This window comes from Anser anser (genome assembly GCF_964211835.1).
Source record: "Anser anser genome assembly, chromosome: 6".
NCBI classification, from domain to species: domain Eukaryota; kingdom Metazoa; phylum Chordata; class Aves; order Anseriformes; family Anatidae; genus Anser; species Anser anser.
The window spans coordinates 8,003,960-8,028,201 of NC_139726.1; the positions used below are offsets into that span (position 1 = coordinate 8,003,960).

Consider the following 24,242-nt stretch of genomic DNA (forward strand, 5'->3'; position numbering starts at 1 on the left):
AAAAAAGAACATTGCTATTAATAGCAATGGATGAAACGTAATGCCCTATGCACTCCTAAATCTCTTTAATAAAACAGTAACGTTTTTATTAACGGCACTTGTGAGTAATATGTGAGTTCTATTTTGTTTTGACAGTCATCCGTGAGCTGGGATAAAAGAATAAGCATTGGTTCTTCACTCCCAAGCAACCTCTCAAGTCCTGCAGATGATCTACCTCCAACTCGTATCAAGGAAAACCATATCCTAGAAGGGCTGAAGAAATTACAGAAGCAAAAAATATTACTTGAATCACCTTCAGTAATATCAAAATGGGGTTACAAAGACTGCATGAACTCCAATGAAGGAATATATTCCCCTGGTGTTAAATGTGGCAGCCATAATGAACAGGCTCATTGTAAGCCAATGGAGATGGGAAGTATTTGCATTGAACATAACAAAACTTTCTCTTACGATTCGGATTCACATGATGATGCAGATGATGATTCTTCATCCTTATTATTGCTGCAGGAAGTACCAAGCAAAGACTGCAGGATCTATTGTAACAAATTAACTCATAGTGTTTCTGACAGTCTCTTTGACTGGGACCCTAATAAGAAACATTTGCCAGAAAGAAGTTCATATTTTAATTCAAAGGAAAGACCTGAAAAATTAACCAGTTTTGTCAGTGGATTTCAGGCAGAAGTAAAACTGTGCACCAGAGCAAAGCTGCCTGAGTTACAGTTAGATCAAAGCCATGCTAATACGGGCTGGAAGGACCTTAATTTTCAGCTTTCAGATACTGATGACAATGAAGTCTTGGATGAATTGCGTATAGAAAGCAGTGATGAGAAGAGTCCATCAGATCTATTATCAAGTCCTTTTTCTGAGAAGTACACAAAGAACTCTGACGTGCTCGTAGTCACAGAGAATTCTCAGTTTACTGACAAAGAGGAAAAACAGATATCTGCTCAGTTAGATATTAGGCCAAAGACATGTAATTTCATTAAACAACAAAAGGTCGTAAAAAAGACCTCTTCTGAAGAGTGCATTACCGTAATATTTGATGCCGAGGATGGTGAGCCTATTGAATTCAGCTCTCATCAAACTGGAGTTGTCACTGTAACAAGAAATGAAATTTCAATCAACCAGCCACAAACTAGGTCCAGTGCTGAATATACTGAACTTATACCTCAGGGAATAACTAATTTGCAGGCAGGAAGCAATGCTAGAAACTACACCGCTTTAGAAGGATCTGAAGATAAAACCAAGAACACTCTTGAAGATAATACAGGTAATAAAAATACAGTTGTCCCCCTGACCCGCAGTGAAGCTTCACACTGTGGAAGAGTAATATTGCAAAATGCTCAACGACAAAAAATAGTGAAGCCAGTGAATGATGTATCATACAAGGCCAATTCAAGCTTCACTGTTCATGCAGGAATCAATCAAAAGCCAAACTTGACTAAAATACCCAGCAGAGGGAAATTTTCTCCACAAAAAACTATGATGATGGAAAGCCATGAGACACCTGTAGCTATGTCAGTGAGCCATGCAACCCTTGAAAAATCACCTGCTCTGCCACCTGTAAAGCTTTCCAGATTCAAAAAGGCCCAAAGTCCACCTCATAATTTTGACTCAAAAGTAGACTTGCAGGTTCCAAAGGCCCCTGCCCACCTCCTGCCCAGCTCAAAGCGTCCAGGCAGGGGCAATGGGACAAAGTGTCCAAAGAGTCAGAGCCCAGCATCACCACTGTTGCCTCAGCACCTTATAGAGCCCAGTGACTACGGAGAACCTCCAACCAGAGACTTTCATTGCGATTTAGCAACTGTAGAAGCCCGATCGCCATCCCCACCCCTTCCTCCGGGCAGGTCAACATCCCTGTTGATTTGGCCTGATTATGCTCATTCATCACCTGTAGCTGTAAAGTTAGGAGGAGCTGGTCCCAGTGAGACAGCAAAAAATATACTGAAATCATCACCATTAAAAGGAGCTGTGAACTCCGGCTTTCATAATCAATCTAGTCATGAACTGCAAGCAAAAGCTGTATCTTCTGGGGCCAAAATTGAGTTATCTTATCTTCAGGAAAATGCAGAAGCAATTATGCAAAATAAATGTGTATCTCAGCAACCCCATAGTGCATGCCAAGGACTTTCCAAAGTTTTCACAAAGCAAGTCTGCCCAAAAAACCCTAATCAGCCAGGTCTCCACAGGAATCGTGAGCTCCTGAACACAAATTTTCAAACAGACAGATCCTTTCCCCTGGGCTGTCCGTCATTGGAAACAACTTCTTCACAGGAAGCATATTCCAGCAAAAAAGATATTTCCAGTGACAGTGGGGTTGATCAGCCTCAAATGATGCCAAACATTCTCCCTGCAACTCCTCAATGTCACGCCACAAGCACAGGTGAGCCCTTACTATCTCAGGTAAACAATTCCCCATTGTCATCCTTTCATGGTAGTGACACTGCAAATGCTACGCAAAACTCTAATGAGAAAGGAATGAAAACCCGTCTCCCTGTAGGACTGAAATTATTTGTCAAATCTCCTCAACTTCTCCGAAAGAGCTCTACTGTCCCAGGGAAGCAGGAAAAAGACAGTATAAATGCAGCTTCCAAAAGCAATGTGAGTTCAAGTAAGTACAAGCAAAATGAATGTCTAACCACCAGAGGTGCAATGGATGCTGAATTAAAAGACTCCAAGTCTGATACCGATATAAAAGATAATTTTACTGTGGGACTTAGTATGGATACAGCATCACCTCAGCCACATGAAAACTGCAGCTTGGTGGTAGACAGAGTAGATGGATTAGAAAGCAAATTAGTTAAGAGATCTGCTTCTTCTAGCAACAAGTCACACTTGAAACCAGCTCTGGGCATGAATGGAGCAAAAGCTCGTAGTCAGAGTTTTAGCATTCATACAGGGGAAAAGCCATCTGCTCTTGTTACAGAAGGTCTTGGAAAACAACGGACTCAGATTATTACAAATACTTCTGACAGAGGAAATTCTCTAACAAGGCAGAACTCAGCCATGGAAGGACTTCAAATCAAGGCCATTCCTGGGTCAGCAGTGACACAAGAGACTCCTTCAAATGCTTCAAAAACCACAGAAAATTCGTACTCTAGACAAGGTTCTTTTGGAAATAAGAGTAATTGCAATAGCCAGCATGGAAGCCCAAGCAAACTGCCATTCAGATCACCTCCAAAAGTAGACTTGTTTCACAGCACTTCAAAATATGATGGAAACAAAGCATTTTCTCAAAAAGATACACACAGTCCATCTGTCCAGAGTGAGAAAAACAGTGAAAATTTAAAACATGAAGCTCTAAATAAAAAAAGTATTTTGCCTGCAGAATTGGAGTTAGAAGCATCAGCTACTGCATCTTCCAAACAGATTTCATCATTTCAAAGCTTGGATGGAATAAAGTGTCCTCATAAACTGGACGCAACGAAATCACAAAGACACCAGATGTCTTTAAAGTTAGCGGAAGCCTCTGAGGTTACTGATGTTTTTAGTTCACCTGCTCTACAGCCTACAATAGAGGAGAAGGTCATGTTATGCATCCAAGAAAATGTCCAGAAGGGTCAGGAACAAAACAAATCTCCCACTGTGGAGACTAAACAAAAGACCGGGCCCTCTATAGCTAATTGGTTTGGCTTTCGAAAGAGTAAGCTCCCAGCACTGAGCAGCAGGAAACCTGATGTTCCTAAAACAAAGGTAGAAAAAAAAGAAGCAAAAGTTTCAGGATTTGGAATTAAGCAGGCAAAATTAGAGAGAAGAAAGGAAAAAAAGCAAACTGAACAACGCTGTGAAATGGAAAATGAAATTAACAGGAAAACAGGCAACAGTGACATTTTAGATGATACCATGGAGAGTAAAATTTTGAAACCATCACAAAACACGTCCTGCCAGATTGGGTGTGAACAAGTCAGAGGTTCCACCTCAGCTGCATACTCACCAAAAGACAGTTTTATGAAAGAGCTTTTAAACAGGTATGGGATGTTTTGTTGTGCACTGTAACTTTACCAGCATCCTCAAATGCTAAGTTCAATGTATGTTCCTCTTAGACTAAGAATGCATGGGAGCAATCAGTTTGTAAACCATCAGGACTTTTGTTTTTAAAGGAAAAAAGCATTAATAATGAGATGATAATTCTGTTGATGTTTTTTTTTTTGTTAACCAAACCAATGGTGTTTGAAATTAAAGAATGGAAAGTTACATCCAAGTTGATAGAAATAAGAAATGATTCCAGAAATCAAGAATGTAGGCAGTTGATCTGTAAATATAGAGGATACTTAGGTGCATGTGTTAATGTATTCCATTTCCATGTATTCTAACCAGTAAACATGTTTGGAAAGTAGTCAGAATTAGTTACATTTCTAGCTACCATAACCTTTGGTCACAGAAGAACTTAGCAATTGCTATACTGTGTTTTCACGTTTGCCCCACAGCAGTCACAAATATAAAATAAATCATTACATGTGAAAGACTAAATTGATATACTACCTGAAATTGCAAGTGACAGATTTGATCAAGGCTAGTTAGAAACATTTATCACTCAAAGGTCTAGAGACAGAAAGATATGGAGAGGTTACTTTAAACATTAAAGGAATGGAAAAGTAGAGTGATTGAAGAAGGGCAATGTAATTTATCAGAGGAATCACTCTCTACCTGCAGAGTTGATAAGAAAGCAGCTCAGCAGACAGAAAGTGGATCAAATAATGTTTCCTACAGGAGCGTGTCGAAGGGCAGCTCCCAGGGCTCCTCTCTTCACAGCAACTCTATCAGCTCTCAAGGAAACCACAAGAAAAACAGCAACACAAAAGCTGATATGGAAATGCAGAATCAGACCCTGGTAAGTGCTTTAGAACATGAAAATGTTATTACCTTCTTTTTAACTTCTGGATGTGTTCCTTATTGCCAGTACAGACAAACAGGATAATAACTGTTTATATATGATTTTGTGCAGCGAGAGAATTGTGAATTAATACAGAAGTTGGCAGCTTGACTATAGGCCAGATTATACAGCTAGTCATGAAGGTCCTACTGCTTCTGCTGGCAATTCAATTTCAGTGGAGATATATGCACAGCGATGTTATAATCATACTGCAGTACAGTGTAATAATAGGACCATTTTCTTTTTTTCCATTTTTTCCCCTTTCCCTGAAAATTGCATGCCTGCCAGTGTTGAACATTACTCTGAATGTTATAGAAAACATTAAGCCCAAAAAGTGCAGTGCTGGTGGGGAAAAGGCAAAGCATTTGACCACATTTGGGAATATTTGTCACTTAAGAGGGAGTCTTTCAAAAGCAAAAGCATACATTTCACTGATGACTCTGTGCCACGGAAAATCTCCCTGTTAATCCTTGTAGTTAGTTTTACATTTTAACAAAGTACTAACTATACACGATTCTTTAATTTACCTAGCAAATAGCAATGTTGTGATTTAGAAGAAAAATATTTTTTTTTTCTGTTAGCTGCTAGATTCTGATTTTTGAAAGGTTATGTGAGTGGCTAACTTTTCTTTACCTTGAATAGTGTAAGCACAGCCTAGGATTGTAGCCTAAAGTGAAACTGAATGGATGCCCTTCCTTGTGAAGCTTTTAATTATTAACCTTGGAATTTAGTGAGTAATTTCTTGCTCAGCAAGGGCCTTTCCCATGATGTTTTAAAGTCCAAGCACAATGAGAATAGAGATACTTTAACCTGATCTTATGTAATTGCACTTCATAAGCATTCTTTTCTCATTCCTGGTAGCTGTATTGACCATATTACTGTGATTGTTATTAAAAATAATCACTATTTTCACAAAATAGTCTGAAAACTTATGCCAAATATATATACTGAACATGAAGCTACTACTTCTGTTGTTCTGATAAAACTGAATTATTGAAGTACAGCACATGCAACTATTTCATTTTAGAGAATTTGAAATACATTTTGGGGGGGATGTGTTTCAAGGTTAAAACATTTCAAAAAGCTTCACAATGGGAACTGGAGAAACTGTTGTTGTTTCAGATGGTTAAGGTTGAAGTATGAACACACATGGTTTCAACTTCAGGCAAAAGATTTTTTTACTTCAGTGCAAATGTCTTTCCTAAGAATATCCACAAGGTCGTTTTTTAAAACTTAAAGGGAATATGCGCAGAATGCGTGTGTTGGAAAACTTTTTTCTCCTGACTATTGTGGTATCATCTCTTCTTTGAAAATGTAGATGTCTCCTGCATTATAAAACCACAAATTATAAGCGTATCTAAGGCTGTCCTTGTAGTGTCACAGAAAGGAAAGAGAGAGAATGAAAGTCTGGAAATGTGCAATATGCAGGAAATTCAATCCAACTGATCTAGAACTTTGATAGCAAAGCAGAGCCCCTTATCAGAGCCACTCAGTTTAACTATGCCCCATTTAATATGGTCCTGACAGCTTAGGGTATATCTTCACTGTACAGAAGTACAAAAAACTCTGCACATCGCTTCTACAATTTCTTTCTAACTTATTATTTTCTAATGCTGTAATAATTTGCTGTGCTTTTTGTCTGTCAATTTGTGAAGTCTTTCTAAATGGAGCAATAATAGTCGTTTAGGACTTTAAGTATATCTTCAAGAAACACACTTCAATTTATTAAGGAACTACAAGATTGCCCTTAATATATATAAATAATGGAGGAATCCTAATTATTCTGTTTAGCTTTTAAGGACACATTAGTCACAGAGAAAAGGCATTACCTATCCTATACTATGCACTCTTTTGTTCTCTGAGAATCAAAGTATTTTTAATATTGTTTTGGGAGATTGAGTTGCATTATATGCTTCATCTCTGTGAGTTTCATGTTTTGTTTTTGTGGCATTCAATTCCTGAATGAAATATCTAGTGCTAAAAGGCTGAAGACATCTAGAATAAAGAGAATAAAAACATGCTTGCAGTTGTTAATGCTTACTTCTGAAAGAAATATACCATAAGACTCCAAAGTATGTGAGATTTCATCTTGTCCTCCAAACTTGCACAAGAAAAACAATAGAAAGTCTGTAAATTCAAAGCTCATGCATCTCATTACTATCATTTTCAGTTATTCTTTGGTGTCAGCTTCCTTTGAAGCAGATTGCAAAGGACTGGGAGATAGCTGAGACTGAAAACAGTCGCTTGTGGTAGAACGGCCTATTGTGCATTTTTTTGCTTGTATGAAGACAAAATGAATACTTTTGGAGAAAACAGCATAAATCTTTTGCAAAGCCCTAGACTAAGAGCATTTTTTTTCTTCTTTGAACAACGCAAAGTGCATTCAGTGATACAGGTACAGTGCAGAAACTGTATATCGTATATACCTCTTATTTAAGTCTAACCATAACATTTGTAATATTAATTTTATAGAAAGTTTTTCCTTTAAAGCCCATTTAATTTTTGACAATTAAATATCTTCTCTTATGATGCGCCAGGAAAAGGCTTGGGGCATTATTATGCCATAACATATGCACCAATTACGTCTGATTTCTGTTCATACAAAGAACACGATTGCTTGACTGCCACTGAATTTATGGAAGAAGCAATGTTCCGCCAATGGCAGCCTTGTGCATTCACCTTCAAAGGGATATGCTTCCCGTTAGTGTTCATCAAAAAAGCACTTTGCTCTAAAGGCCAGCCAACAGAAATACATAATCCTTTAGCCTACACCAAGGATATTCCATGTTCCTGAATACTTTTTCATGTCCTTGGCTGAACCTTAAGGTGAGATACCATCATTTTTGTGCCGCACTGCTTCATTTCACCTTTGTGATTTTATTACAGCCCAGTGTAATTTAGAAAAGCCATGAGCTTTACTTTGTGAGGTGGAAGTGTGGCACCAAAATCAAGACACCAGTTTTGTATAGCACTGTCAGTCTGTAGTCTGAGTGTTTGGGGAACACCCAAGATCCATCCTAATATTGAGAGCTGTCCCAGCACTAGCAAGCCACAGACTGCCATACAGTCCACACGCATGAGAGATGGTTTTACCTGTATTTTGATGCCAAATAGTTATGTACCCTCCTCTTCATTTTCCATAGCCTGAAGAGCCTCATTTCAGAAGAAGAAAAAAAAAAAAAGTAATTAAATTCCTGGGATTAAGAGATTATAAATGCACTTTTATAAATATAGAGAGTAAATCTTTCATGTTTTACTTAGGCTAGTCACAAGAGGTCCATAGGGCTACTACTTTAAGCCAGACAAGCAAAATACATAAAATGATCAAAGATATGTCATGCAAATAATGATAAATTCTGCTGTTTTAGATTACAGAACATATCTAATGTGTCTGTAATGCGCTATAAGTGGTTTAAATGGCAGATAGTGATTAGCAAACTATTTAAGATCTGTGAGATACTGACAGTAATTTTTTCTGCAGGGCTGGCTTTCTTCTCAGCACTCTACAAGTATCTTCATTCCTGTTTGATTTATATGCCATAGCAGAAAAATATGTCCCTGGAATCTGAATTATGGCCACTCATGACATGTAATTGAGGGGGTTTTCACTGTATTGTAGGAAGATACTGACCTTACATACACGCTTTGGAAATACTCATGCAGAAGAACAGGGCAATCTAGGGGATCTGAATAACACATACTTGAAACAGGTTTAAAGAGCTCGATATAAGAGCTCTTAGTGCATTTGTAAATTTAGATTTTCTCTCTGTTTAGCTAATAAAATGCTTTTAAAGAGATGCAGAAACAAAAATGCCAAAGTTAAGTGCTTGGAAACTGGATTAAATAACATATCATCTATTAAGTTCACTTTTTTTTCTTTTTAGCATAGAAACTGAAACATGGTATTTCTAGAGAAAAACGAGCATGCGGTCAGCAGTCCCGAGTGTAATTCTTGATTCTTAGTTTTCTAAAATGAATAAAAATATTTTTTCTTTAGAGGAATTGTATTTTCCAAGGGTATTTTTTGACTATTGCATATTGTGACTTTTAATGAAGTTAAAGTTGTTGTCCTGTGGTATCATGAATAGAATGGGACAGGCTATACACTTCCACTCTTAGCTGCCCTGTAACTTTACTCTGGTTTACTTCTGAAAAGATATTCTGTAGTTAACATAAAGCAACATAAGCAGAGTCACAGATGTTCCTCACTTTTGTCATTGTTGTACTATGTACAGGCTAAAGTAGTGACAGAAAACCTGCAAGAAGAAGAGGAGGACACCATGACAAGGACTACATGTCAGAGTCATGTGATAGGTACAAAATTATGTTTTACACTGGATTTTATTGCTGTCTCCGTTCATGGAAGAAAACATGTTTAATTCTCATTACTTTGTTTGCCCACGTAATGCCAGTTTTAGCATTCGTTTAGCTCTGTGTTCACCACCAGTCAGATTTCACCAACTATATAAAAGATCAGTACGTACCATTACTGATTGTGGATCAAAGCAGTGTTTGATAGAAGAGCTTTGGAATCTGACTATGAAATACCATTTCAGTCTCCAAAACATGGGCGTTACATATGGTGGCCTAACTCAAGGGATGTTGTGCATGATACTTTCTGTGGAAATAATACTGATTTTTGACTCTGCAGTCTATCCTTGAGTCTGTAAAACTCAGAGTAAAATTCCAAATAGCAGAATAACTGTGATAAACTATCCCAGAGTGTGTAGCAAACCAGGTGTCTGTTCAGAAAACACTGAAGTTGTAATTGCAAATATAGCTGCCTTTGCTATACACTTTTCAGGAGAAGCACCATCAGCCCTTCTTTACTAATCTTTAACTGCAGATGAACTTTCAGTACTTGTTATAAAATATCTAATAGACAATGGAGGATGAAACAGAAGTTTTTTTGAGATCTGTAATAGAGCAACGTGTCACCAATATAAGAAACTGATTCTGAATTTAAAAAAAATATATAAAAATCTTTAGCAAGTTCCCTTTTCAGGCATAGTCTGCAGCAGTAGTTAAAATCTGATTCTGTGTTTACAGGACACTGTCAGTAACTCTTTCATTTCACTAATGCACTCAGTCCAGAAAGTGGGGCTGAACTGGAGGTATCATGTTGAAACATATTTCTCTTCGGGATAATGTTTGCGTGCCTATATTGACTTGTCCAACATTTTCAGTCCTAATATCAAGTAAAAGAACTCTGTCTTCCTGGCAGCAGAGATCCCTAAATTCTTCAGTCTCTAGCAACCCATCCAAAACTTGGCTCTGTTACAGTGACTAAATAACAAGAACTTTGAACAATGCACTGTAAGACTATGATGGGGCTCTGCAGCTGGATAGGTGCAAGCCCTGAAAAGTGAAATACTTGCTGCTCACTCTAAGAATAAAGGCCTTTCTTTCTATTACTAGAAATTGCCCAAAAGAGAATAACTCACTTAAGATTGTTCAGAATTATTTTGCCCTCACCCCCAACCCCAAAGTTCTGAAAACTTTTACTTTGAATTGATGTGAAATATTTGGGTCTATTTATTTTTTTAATCCAGTTACTGAAGAAGAAGAAACAGCTATTTGTAAAGTGTTGTCCTGAAAAGACTGCAGTGCTTCCTTGGTGTTCATCAGTGTAATTGGTGGTTGTGGCTGACACCTAATCACTATGCATTTTCATATATTACTGTGTCAGCGGGTCCTGTAATATGTCATGGTGGGAGGGGTTGAGGATGCTAATATTCTACTCCTCACACGTACACCAAGTCTGAGTCTCTGACAGGACAGAACGGTTGTGGAGTAGGGTGGCTGGCGCTCCCGAAAGCCAGACTTCTGTTGTGCCTTAGGTTCATGAGGCCCTCAGTTAGCTGGGAGACATCGTCACTGTGGATCTAACTCTCCTGTGCACCAAAGGCCCTTTTCTCAACAAAAAGCTCCTTTTCTTTGCCATTTTGCAGGGCTGATCACATGGATGGAGTGACAGGTAGGTCTGTGGCCCAGGTCTGCAGAAGTCCACCATATGTGGCACTGCCGAGTAGCCAGGCAGTGCTGTTCTTGGGAAGCTCGTATAGCTTGTACAAGAACTTTCCATCATCTGAATTATACTAATTACAAAAGACACGTCTTTACCCTAGACAGTCCCATCTCTTTAAGGCTCAACACAGTATGGCAACTACCCCTGTTCTGCCTTTTTAAAGCGTCTAGAATAACTCAAGTATTTTGCTCTGAGGATCTAGTTGTTGATGTGAGGAAACTCCTTGATGATGAGAGACGTGCAGTAGATAGTTTTGGCATGGTAAAAATAATCGAAGTCTGAGCAAAGTTTTTGGCACTAGCACGCAGAGTCCTAATGCAGAATGTCCTAGTCATTACTTACTTCAGCAGGATGAGAACAAGGCCGGGAAATTGGAAGCGTGGATCTAAGTGAGCTTCCTGAATACTCCTAAATCAGTATCTTGCTGTGTTTTATGCCCCTCTCATCAGGCTGTGTTTTATACCACACTGGAATTTTTGCTTCTGTATGTCCACATTGCTCTTTGGTAGATAGCAAACTTTCCTAGCTCTGGTTCAGATTCTTTTACCAAATTCCGTGCTAGATGTTCTTGGATTTTTCTGATACATACATTTTTCTGATACATACCCCATTTTTCTGGTTTACACAGAACAAATGTGTTTGTTGTTGTTGTTGTTTTGCTTGTTTGCTTGCTTGCTTGCTTTTTCTTTTCAAAACTGATCTCTGTGTAGCTTTGAGAAACTTTAGTTGGAATACCTCCCACGTCATCCTGGTTTTCTTAGAACCATACACAACTTGTGAAGATTATAAAGAACCTGTTGGTAAGGAGGATTACTTGAGATGTGGTAAAGACAAATTCATCTTTCTTTGTTATGAACTAAGTTTCTGGTTGTCAGAAGCAGAAAGGAATAATACAGGAAGGATGGCTTTACAATGCTCCGCCTCACTGCCGTCAAGCACACAATAGTGACCCAGGTCCTTGGTGTGATCAGAGAGGGCAGTTGCTCTGTCCCCTCAGCAGTTCCTGTCCTGGTGGAAGCTTCTGGTCTGTTGTTTTCATGGAACAGTTTCACAGATTGCAGGGTTCTTGAAGAACAGGAACTACTTTGAAATCTTGAAAATTTCAGTGGGTAGTAAATTAATTTTTTACTGGTCTCCATTCCTCACCACCATAAACAGTCATTTTTTAGAAACAAAGTTCATCGTGGTTTTGTAGCTGTACTTTAAGGACTTCATTCTACTAGTTCTGAAATGTTAACAAAACAGAGCTGAATGTACAGAAGATGTAGAGAAGCTATGATTAAGTAGGAAAGATGTTCTTTACTGTGGTAAAGAAATAATAGAAAAGTGTTGTTGTAGTTGTAAATTGCCAGTTGCTAGGTTTTTAATTTATTGCCATTTGGTGATCTGAACAAATATAAGTACTTTGCTGATTCTTTGGTTTTGCTGCATTGAAAGAATTCAGGAAAGCACGGTAATACAAAATTACTTGTCTAGTGTACTTATATCTCAGGTACACATCATTTCCCTATGTAGCAGTCATTTATATTGTTGTATTGTGCTTAAGCACATATTTAAAACAGTTTTAATCTTTTTAAAAGATAACTGTGTTACACCCTGGATGTTTTTGCTGTATTGTGGGTGAGGATGCGAAATGTGGCCCCAGCAGAGGTGCTACCTGTACTCTCTCTTCCCCCAGATAAGAGACCTGAAAATCCAGGAGTATTGCTTTCAGGTCCAGCTGTCCTCAGAGCTCGTTCCTCATGCCCTTTGCAATGAAGTAGTTGGGTTTTAAAGGAGTGGTGAAGAGGGAAAGAGGGAAATGCTAAAGTACATAATAGCAGAAATGACATGATAAAAACGTTGCCTTTCCCTTCATGTCATGAGAGATTCCCCAGCTCAGACAGGTGCAGTGGGGTCGCAAGATGTTCTTATCAATAAATTCCTTTATTGAATAGAAAGACAATGTGTCAAGCTTCTGACAGTATTGCTCCCAAGTAAACATAAAAAAGCCTTCACTTTACAAAGGAAGAGAATTCTCTCAATAGAATAGAATATTCAGTGTTTGCTTCCTGTCTTGAATTTCCCCATTGTCACAATGGCCAGAACCATTACAAGACAGTTACAAATGACACCTTTACACATAGAGGCAAATAAGTGAGAAATATAAGAAATATATATATCTGTAATGAAGAGGTGAGTTAGTAGTAATTAACTGTGTCATTCTTAGTTCATGTAAACTATGCTGGTGCTGAAGGAGGAGAGACCGAGTGTGACCTTTTCTCAGTAATCAACACTTTGGTAATTTATCAAACACCCTGTTTGAAAGCTGCATGATAATCATTTCTTTGGATCCAGTTTCCTTTTCTCTTTGTTTCCCCAAGGGGATGACAAATTCACTAGAGGAACAAATCAGCATTGAAAATGATATACTTAAGCTGCACAAAACACAGTCTCAGTATGTCCTCACCAACCTGAATAGGCTGATGAGAGGTTTCTGAGAAGATTTCAAGTCTATTCTTAAATCTATACTCAGGTTTCAATACAAAGAAAGAATTTTCTGTTTTTGTTTTTTTTTTTTTTCTTGTCCCAGATATTTCTACGTGCAAATGTCTTTATTCACCCTAGAGGACTTCCAGTGGTCATTCAGTCCTCAGCAGTCCCCAAATGTATCAAACAAGCAATTCTGGTCAAAAGCACTGAAGTTCAGGGATGTGAAAGCATGGACAATTCATCTAGAGGAATTGTTTTATTGAACTGGAATTTTTTTGCTTTGAAATGTTAACTTTAATATGCCACTGATGGAACTGAAGTGCCAATTTCATTCTTTAAGGAAAGCCTGTTCAGCTTTAACATCAGAAAGCGCACTGGTTTTGTCCTCTGGGTACTTGGAATGACATTACAGGTAAAAATAAATCAAAAAAACAGTAATTCTGAACAGACCTGCAATTTGCATTAGCGTTGTGGGTACTGTACAGAGCAAATACTTGATAATGCAAGAATTGGTAGTAGCAATCCAAAATCTATCCGGTTGTTGGTGGTACTATCTGGTCGACTAGAAGTACAGGATATTACGTACTGAAGCTGTATGGGGAGTTAATTCGCTGAAGCTGTCTGGAGTTAGAATCCACAGCAGAAAGCTTCACAGCTCTTGGAAATAAATTATCTGTCTGTGACATTGACCCATATTGTTTGTTTTGACTATGTCAGGTGAAATTCAGAACCAAGTAAAGATTATAAAGATAAGTGTAGGCAGAATTTTTCAAACTTTAAAGAAAGACTCTTGTCTAATTTCTGTCAAATTGTCATTAGAGGTCCAGGTCATTTGCTCAAAATTGATTCATCCGGCATTAAATGGAACATTGTAGATACTGGCATTTCTATAATACAGAGAAAAGGCCTGCAGATACTTAAAAGGGTTTTGAAAAGACTCAAGCTAGATGGAGGGTTGGGCATCCACACTATCAAAGCAACATTAAAAGTGCATTGTAGACTGTGCTGCTTTGTGCTAGAACAAAACCACACATTGAGGTCAAGGGATTCTTTTGTAGTTGTGCTGTATCCCAGCGCTCAATTCCATTAAAGTTCTTGATAATCATCTGCCTTATAGCAGGCTTTATCATCTTTTTTTTTCTACTTTCTAAGAACAACCCTGCAGAAAGGTTTTGCAGTGTAATTTAAAGGCAATCTGGTCAGAAAAGAAAAAAAAAAAATCTATCTTTTAAGCAACTTCTAGAAGGTTTTGTCTTCTTCATAGAACATTTGGTTGAATTCTATGTATTCCTGATGTTCCAGAAAGGAACGTTTGTTGGTTGTTGTTGCCATTTTGCATGTTGTATTGTGTTTTAAAGTCCACCACTCTAAGTTTTGTATGCAGAAAAGTGATCAGACTACATTTTCAACAGAAAACGGGAATGTCCTTGACAGCAAGTTTTATAGAGAAGTTGCTAGCAACTTGATAGCAATTTTGAAGATATAATGATAGCAAACATAGGACATATAAAATGTATATGTGAGTAGGTTCGACATCAAATGAAATGTCAATGTTATAATTATTTGTATCAAGGTATCAAAATAGTGAAGATGATAGCCTTATCTGTGCTTTCTGATAATGTTTTGTCCAGCATCCAGTAGCTATACCAAAAGCTATAGAAATGATAAGAAAAAAAAACATACTTCCTAAGCAATTTTTTTCTGAGGAAAAGGACCTACATTCTCTGTAGTATCCCAAGTAAATTAATTTGTCTCTGACTCTTCTTTTCTTTCTGATTCTTCTGTATGATTTTCCCACAGATACATTCATTCACTGCCAAGGCGTTATTTTTCACCTTTCCCTCATGCCTGTTCACCTGCATTGTTTAAAAGTCATAGTTGTTCTAAACTTTACTGATGTCTGCTGTCCCAGTGTTGCTGCTTATCTGACTCTCCACAAATCTAGACAATGACACAGAGCCTGCTTTTTTGTTTCCATACTGATACCAGTTGTAATCAGTGGATCCTCAACTCCAGTATCATCTGCCTTTGTCTATTGGATAGGCCTAGGTTTCTTCCTGAAATCTAGATCTGATGTACACTGGAGCTGAAAAAATATGTTTCGGGTTTTATTTCTAAGTGTGTCATTTCATGTACATACTCAAAATGCTTAATTTATAAGTTATTCAATGGCCTATTCCAAAGCTTGATGTAAACAATAGCAGTTCATCTGCTTATTTAATAAGCTTGCACCAAGCTTCCCACAGGAGAACAAAAGATACCAGACAACCCCCTCCGCTAAACAAAAGACTTGGTTTCATTCACTATTTTGTAGACTGCCAAAACTTAGGTTATTTTTACTGGACTGCTAAGTAAATAATTATTTAATTCATGTTTTCTCATTCTAAGGGAATGGAAATAGATGTGAAGGAAGCGAGCTTGATTAATGCGGTAAATACATTAAGTCTGACATGCATCATCCTAAAATATGTCCATTAAGCCTGACATATTTGAGCAAACACATTCACGTTAAAGAACCCTTAAAACCTGGAGGCAGATTAGGTGAGGTCTGTAATGAATTACTGAGATAAATGTAACAGAATAAGTGACAGAGGAAAGATGGTGAACAAATTGATCCGAATTACAGCCTGTGCATTCAGTAAAGAGAGGTGATCCACATCATAGAGGCAAAAGAATAATCCAGAAGTTGTTTAAATGTCAGGCGAATCCTTGGATGCCTCCAATGCATTTAATGAAGAATAATATTCAACTGATAAAATGTCTTTTGACCACAAAAGAAATCCTCCTTTGTCATGAAGTCTCAATGCCTGAGAAAACAACTTATCCCTGTCAGTGTTAATTCCTTTCATCAGGACATTGATAGAAGTTGAGAAGAACCATTTAGCAATCATCTTATCACTGATACAGGAGTTGATTCGTTCATTTACACATGATCAGATAAAGGAAAAATGTTTGTTTTATCTTTCCCATCACCACCCAGTAAAGCTGTGGAATATCTCGAAGTCTGTACAAGTGAGTGTGAGGTTGCTGTCTGTAAAAGCCATCAAACAAAACCAGTTATCACTGAATAAGTTTCCAGCATGGGGCTGTTGTTATTTGGAATCTGCATACTCAAAAGTTTTATGGCTTGATACAAGTTGTGATAAAGTGTGAGATTTTTCATTAATTCCTTACATATGGGCAATGGTACAAGTATGTGTGCATTTATTTGTACTTCAATAACAAAGCCATTTTCTAAAGCCCTGTGTACATGTGCTGGCTGAGAGGTAAGTATTAAATCTGTAGATGCTGACTAGATTGCTTTAATAAGTGTGCTTCCTGGGCTGCAGCATTGAAATGGGACTTCAGCGTAGCAGACAACTTAATGACATGCGCTCTCACTATATCTAGCCAACTTGGGTGTTAATCCAAAGGACTCGTTCTCAATTGCTAAAAAAGCGCTGAATTAATAAACACCGAAATAAGCTGCTTACCTCTATGAATTCATCCATGACAGCAGTGGCTTAAAAAACAAACAAGCAAAAAATTTCAACATCCAGTCCCATCAGTGGCCTGGAAGATACCAGACAGACCCTCACAACCTCCTTACCTATCATCATCTCGCTATCCTCAGGATTTTTCAGACAAGAGGTATGTGTGAAAGTGCACAAGCAGAACTGAGCTCAGCTGGGTAAAAAGCAGTTATATTTGTACTTACACTCACTTAAATGTCTGTCAATTCCTCTAGTCTTGGTGTGCCCAAGACACAGGGTACTGGCTGTGTGCTCAGAGGAGGAGCTGCCATGTTGTCACGTGCACAGAAGCTTTATATAGATATTAGTCATACATCTAAATCATGAATATAGAGGGGCAGTGTCTCCACTAAAAAAAATTTCTCCTTCTTTCCCTCTTCCACTCAGTGCAGAATTGGTTGTTTTATTCCCTGGGTTCAAAGTCTGTGGCATTTCATGCCTCCATCTAATTTCCCTAAATCACTCACACTTGAATGCAATTATCAAGCACTGTTCTACCCCTTTTTGTACTTCAAAATCTTCCTTCTTTGTTCCTTCAGCGCTACTGAAATGACCTGTATCTGTGGTTTGCTTACTCTTCTGAGCTCAAGTAGCTGAAATAGGACATCGCTAAAGAGAAACCTTGTTTAGTAACCACTCGGCATTGCAAGAACTGACTTTCTTGTGTGTAGCAACATACCCCTAGGAGCATATAGGGCAGAAGGGACCCCCAGAGGTCCAGACTCCTCTTGCTCAGGGACTTATCAGTTCAGGTTTGAATGTCTTCAAGGATATTGTTCTAAATCTGTCCGTGGCCAATGCGCCATTGCTTTGGGAGCTTTTACATAACATTTAGCAGTCCTGTGTTTTTGTGCTGCATTATTCTTGTTACTGACAATCGGTGCGGTCATGCTGTTGAGTGGCCTTCCAAGTCAGCGCAGAGCAGCCTTCTGCAGTGCCTCATTTACTGACCCAGGGTTTACTCATCAGAAACAGCCCATACACTGGTGCATAAAGCTGATTAAATATCCTCTTCTTCTTCCGAGTTGCTCTGCATCTTTTCAGTGGGGATTTATTAGTTTGGGGGCAAGATAGGAGGGGAATAGGCTACATTCTGCAGAATGGAGAGAGCTGCAAGAGGAAGGGCATAATGTTGGTTTGGGCCACTAGAAATGGGACTGTCTGCTGTGCTGTGTTCTTCACTCTTCTTTGGCATTTGGGTATTTCTGCAGGGATTAATTTTGAAATGACGGTCTGAAGGAGTCTATTATAATAGAGTGAAACTTTCTGTGTATTTTTGTAATTGTTACTTATGTAGGCTGAAGATGATGGAGAACCTTGCCAATGTAAATAATAAGAAACTAACATCCATTAGTGTCTTCTAATTTATGTCAGCTTACCTTCTTCACAGTCTGGCAGAGACAAATCATTTCTTTGTATTTTAACAGATAGTACACAGAGCACTTGTCTAATTGCCAGTTCTTCTGCAGCGCTGCTGCAGCCTACTGTCTAGCTTGTCTTCCTTCGGTGCAGAGTATTCATATTTTGGATCAACACTTCCTTATTAGCCACAATGATTTTCTGTTAATTTCATTCTTTTGTCGTTATGGTTATTCACCCAGAAATACTATTTTTTATCACTAGAATGAGTAGAAGTGTGGCTCTTTATACATTATATATAGGATGCAGTCTAATTATTATTCAAGATACTGAGAATCTGCTGGTCTCATTCAGGCTTAAAATGTCAATTAAACAGGATAGTCTGGTTCTTCAGCTCTGAAGTTAATGCTGCTGTGTTGGTTTTCACTGGCTTACAGTCTGACCCAATCTATATTTGTTTTTATCACTCATATCAGGACTGTACCTGATTATCATACTTAATACAGACTAGTATATGCCAGTATTCTCTGTGTTAGTTTAAGTCCCTCTATTTGAAACTTTTCTATTTTGCATGGTTTTTGCTCCTGGCTAGGACCATCTGTAGGCATTTGTACGGAGCTTCAGTCATGCATTTCCTATTAACTCTAATTCATACACCTGAAATACAACTGAGCAAACTGAAAAGCATTCTGAGTGAGTATGTGTTCAGTTACTTTAAGCATTTGTTTCAACTGTGCTCATATGGGCTCTGTGTTCCTTTTCTAAAATGACATTTAGGAGAATTTTCATGGGAAACACATTTTCACCTGAATTATCAATTATATTTAAGCTCTATCAGCATATGCCTTTCTAAAGCTGCAGTCTGAGGGTGAGATACCAATTCCTAATTTGATGCTGTCTTTGCCATTTTTAATGGAGTTTGAGGAGCTTTGATTTGTATCTTAAGTCAGAGCCTGAACTGTTGACATTTAATTATGCAATTAGTAATTATGGCATCTCATAGAAAAGCAGGCTCTTCAAAAATAAATATAGAGAAATAATAATTATACAATTAGTGCATTGTTTTTAATTCTAGATGATCTTGAGAATTTCTCAGTGTTTGGATAATGCACTGTGAGAAAAAGAAAAAGCAAAAAATATAGTGAATCATTTCCTTACTTACTGTCTTTAACATGCAGAGATCTAGTATGTTGTTTCAAACTGCTCATTCTAATGGTGTTTTTGAAACACCATTTAACATCACATACTTTTTTCTTTTTTTCTTTTTTTCAAAAAAACAGACTTCCTGAAAAAAATCACTGTTCGTTCTTCTGGCTTTAAATCATGATGGTTTCTCACCAACCCCTACTTCCTTGCAGCTACTTTCACAGTGATTCAGCTGGTTTGGAGGAGCTGAACTTGAGCACTGAAATTAAAAGATTATAGTTCACCTAAAAGTCACTCAGAGCTCTCTCTGCTCACTCTGTTAATGAGTTTTCACTTCATTAATTAAGAAATAAAATCAGGCTGTTTCAGGTGTGCATGTATATATTTAACTGTTTATTACTAGTACCCTTAAGTAAAGCCATCTGCAGGGCAGAACTAAAAATAAATTATTTAAAGCCTCATTTAATATTTATGTGGCTTTAATTACACTCTTGTTTTCTATTAATAAACAAAAAGCAGTGATGTTACTAAAATAAATATAGCATGTTTTCCTGTGTATCTGCAAAACCCAGAGCTTTCTGTGCACTTATTAATTGGTCGCTGTTACTAGGGAGAGCATTTATGTTTGCACACTATCACTAGTCCTGTGCGTTGGGAACAGAACATTAAAGAAAGTCTCTCAACATGAGTGAAATCAAACTCCAGTTTATAAGAGATGTTTAAGTGCAAGTAAATCAGTGATTCCATGCCTTTGTCCTTAAGGGCTTCAAATGCACCAGTCAGTGAACTCAAGCCCTCGAGGGACCAGCCAAATAATACCAGCAGCAAATGTTCCCTTGGGCACTGTACAGCCCGTGTATGGGATGCTACGTGTGCCCTCGGCTCTTCTGTAAATGTGGTCTAATGGAGATGTTCCCAACTAAAGACAACCCAGCTACCTCTAATAGTAAGAGCAAAAATAATGATCATAATGCTTCTTGGAAGTCTTTTGCAGCACAGTTCCTGAACAGCCTCCAAAATAGCTGCATTAAACTGAGTTTGGGTATTTCCACACAAGCATGACAGATTGAAGTGACTGCAGGGTGGCTATACACTGCCTGTGAAGCTCTGAGGTTCTTTATCCTTACACCATCACTATGTAATGGGGAGGTGCAATTAGCTCGGTGTTTTAATATGAAGAACTGAAGCATAAAGAGAGAAAGAGATAGGCCTGTGGTTACATGGAAAAGGCATCGCTGAGGCAGCCCTTTCAGGTTGCCTCTTAGGTTTTGCTAATTTATTATGTACAATTTCAGAGTGTGGGGATGGGTCTCTTCTGGGTCTCTTCTATTAGACAGCAGGAAATGAAGGGAAGCATCCATCCATGCCTTGAATTAGTATTTCCATGTTGAGATGTTCCTTAAGACAGTATGCAGTTATTGGCTTCTGACCTTTGCATTTCAGGGTACTAAGGGAAACATAAAGACACCCTTTCTTCATGAAAGTTCATGGAAAAGCCAAATTTCTGCATTTCTGCAGATCTGTTGCTTATCTGGGATTTACCCCTTGCATCAGGTGTGAGGACTTCCTTTTTTTCTCAACTATTACTCATCTATCAGGATTTCTTAAAGATAGTTGCAGATCTGTAAGGCTGATTGGCAGCTGCAGAGGTAAAACTAAAGGGACATACAGCCATTAAGAATAGGGATGGCTCCCCAAATTATTTGTAGGCTGGCCTCATTGGCAGCCAGGCTGCATTGGACTGCAGTTAATTACCTTTTACACGGAGCTTAAAGTTGCTGTTCGCATGAATTGGAGGTCTCAGTATTTCTATTCTAAAGATTTCAAAGTCATTTCCAAAGGACTAAAACCATATCTCTTTCTAATATCCTGGCTCCTGAGAACAGTGAATAGATTTTTAAAAAGAAAGTACTCCAACATAATATGGAGAGATTATTCCAGCAGTCGTCTGTTGTAGGACCATGTGAAAGCTGCAGGTACACCTATGTATTTAGCAGACACTGAGAGAAGTGGAACACAAAATTTCAAGCATTATCTGAGTTCTTGTTACAACTTATTTAAAGTTTTGTTCTGTGTAACAACCCTGCTCAAAATAGCTTACCACCAGTTTTTCCAAGTATGCAAGGAAGGGATCTAAATGCCTGGAGGGAGATTGGAAGTGCTTATTGCAAAAAAAATCCATATGTAACTGTTAAACTGGTGAACAGGATTATCGGTACTCACTAATAATTAAAACTAATCTTTTGACTTATTTTGAATTGTATTTTAAAGCGGGACTTGAATTGAAATGAGGCAGCAATTGCATGTTTCAACTTAGGAAATACATTTCAAAGATGCAATTATGGGCATGGAAAACTGTGAAGACAACTGTCAAACTGCTGGACAAATGACATATTGAGGTTAGTGATTTTTGCAAAGAACTTTAGGAAGAAGCAGTAGAAGAAATACTAAATTGGTAAAGTTGGTAAAGTCTGTATTTAGTGTTTATTATTATTATTATTATTATTGCTATTATAAATAGGCATAAGCTCTAATCCCAGATTCAAACAGCCATGAATTTAGTTCAAGTCTACTTACAGATTCATTATTTGAAAATCTGCTGCACAGTCCTCCTCCCATTTACCCTTTCTTAGTATACATTAGAAATAATTACGTTTCACCAGTGCAGCGCTCAGGGGAGTGTCAGGGCTGTGAAAACTTGTGGTTTATATAGTTTTACTTAGGATAGCCTTCAGTTTTTTGTAGGTTTGCATAATGGTTACATTCAGATCCAGATAGAAAACACTAATGCATTCATCTTTGTTGGATCAAATGATGGCGTAAACCCAGAAGGAATAATTTGCTTAAAATTGACATTGATTTGGCAGAAATACATTCATTTTTTTTGTGGTTGCTTTAGCATTGCAGATGAAGAGAAGGATGTGCAAATAAAGAGATCTGTTTTGCCATCTGTAGTTTAAGTTCTTCCTGCCAATGCCACATGTAGCTTAAAGATGTTTATTAACTGATAAAGCAATTTTGCAGAGACCTATTTACGTTTGAGGTTTTATTATGAAAAAAAATAAAAAGTATTAATTAATAATTTGGTGTGTTTCATAATACTAGAAAAATGATACTCCCTTTGTGTGTCAGGAAAAAAAATTACATACTCTCTGGTTCCCCATGTCAGCTTAATAGACGTCTTGATCTTTCTAATGCAGAGAAAGATAGTTCGTTAGAATTTGTGTACTGATGGGATTAATGCCCTTTCATTTTTAGTGGTGTAGGTACTCCTTGTAGAAAGCCCACTTGGTGTTAGATATCTCTCAAAACCTTCTTTCAAGGCTTAAGTGAGTCTGTACTTCTGAAAACAGCTTGCTGGAAATTTCCCAGTGAAACTGTTCTTGATACAGAGCTATTTATGACTGATATTTTTTTTCTTGAAAATGTCTGCTTTCTGTGGAAAATTCTGGTTGTTATTCAAAAGTTTCAGCTGAAATTTGTGTCAATCATATGCAGTTTGGGAGGCCAGAACTTGAAAATTTATGTGAGGAAGATATCAAACCAGCTGTAGTGGTGAGCACAGAGGAGAACTCCACACTTCTCCTGAGGTGGGATGCTTCTTCAGTAGAAAATGTGTCCCTCTGCCACGAGCATTATACAGGAAGGCTGGTTTAAGCAGAATGACCTGTGATCTTTTTTTTTTTTAATCTTTTTTTTTTTTTGACCCAAAATACAATTGTCCTGTTTGTTGCTGTTCGATGCGTTTTTGATGTTAAGATAGATCGGCCATCACAGTTAAGTGACATACACGCTTCTGTAGCTTTGCTACCTTCAAATAGAAACTGTTTGAAGTAGAGATTATGTCTGTTTGCAGTAATTGCATCTTGGAATCCGTCAATATGTTTTATTAGTATCCTCCTGGCTCCAAGTGACAGGGGATGGCTGAAGTTACTGAACTGCTTCTGGAAATCCTGACCCCTCAAGCAGCGCTGAGAGGTGGCTGTGTCAGTCATAGCACAAGTTGGTGAAGAGGCAAAACTTGACTTACAGCACAGCAGGACCTACTCATGGGACCTGTAAATCTTTCCCTACATGCCCGCATCCAAAAATGTCTCCTATTATTACGTTTAATTCAAAGTGGGTCAGTTGCCCGGTCATTTTGAATAAGATTATGTGTATCCATAAGACAATATACCTGCTTAATACAATTGCTGATCGAGGCCTTATTACTTTAGTTTTATGGATAAAACTTTGGATCTTGTGGTTTCTGTAAAGATTTTTACACGTGATTTAAGCAAAATAAGAAAACTCATATTCTTTTAACCAAGTGCTCAAAATAACAGTGGGTAAATACATGAACTTCTGGAAATTATAATGGTCCCTATGGAAGGGAAGACTGACGTGATTTGTGAATAGACTAATAATTTCTGAAACCCCTTTTAAGATAGGACTTTATTAGGATGTGAATCTTTATCAGAGTAAATATTTTGAAATACTCTCCAGTCATTCAGTTAAGAGTTTGTATACAATTATATGTGGCATTACATCCCCCTTAGTAAAAGTGTGAAGAGGTGTGTATAAGAAGCTGTGTTTAAAAGCTGTGTTACCATTTTTTGTGTCTTCTTTTGTATGAACTTCATGAAATCTCTTGGATGTGTGCTGGGACTCGATACAAGTTTACAGAAGTTCAACACTAGAAAGACTTATATGCACCTAATGAGAGAGAGGTTTTGGTCCATTGTGTATTTTGAATTATATCCTATTTTTAAGTATCAGTATAGAGCTTAGCCTGAGGGAGGCTGGACCCACGTCTCTTGTGTTGTGCTGGAAGCAATTCCCTTCATAGTAGCTGTTCTATGTTTTCTCGTAT

At 37.8% G+C, this 24,242-nt stretch overlaps 1 protein-coding gene across 22 annotated transcripts in view; it reads left to right on the forward strand.

Moving 5' to 3' along the window:
- NCKAP5 (NCK associated protein 5) overlaps positions 1-24,242 on the forward strand; it is a 439,736-nt gene that overhangs the window by 377,958 nt on the left and 37,536 nt on the right. For all 22 annotated transcript variants that reach the window (XM_083841922.1, XM_083841921.1, XM_083841907.1 and 19 more), the window contains 3 exons: positions 136-3,968; positions 4,654-4,831; positions 9,109-9,187. In XM_083841922.1, coding sequence (XP_083698048.1) covers positions 136-3,968; positions 4,654-4,831; positions 9,109-9,187 — 4,090 coding nt within the window. The remainder of the gene's footprint in view (positions 1-135; positions 3,969-4,653; positions 4,832-9,108; positions 9,188-24,242) is intronic.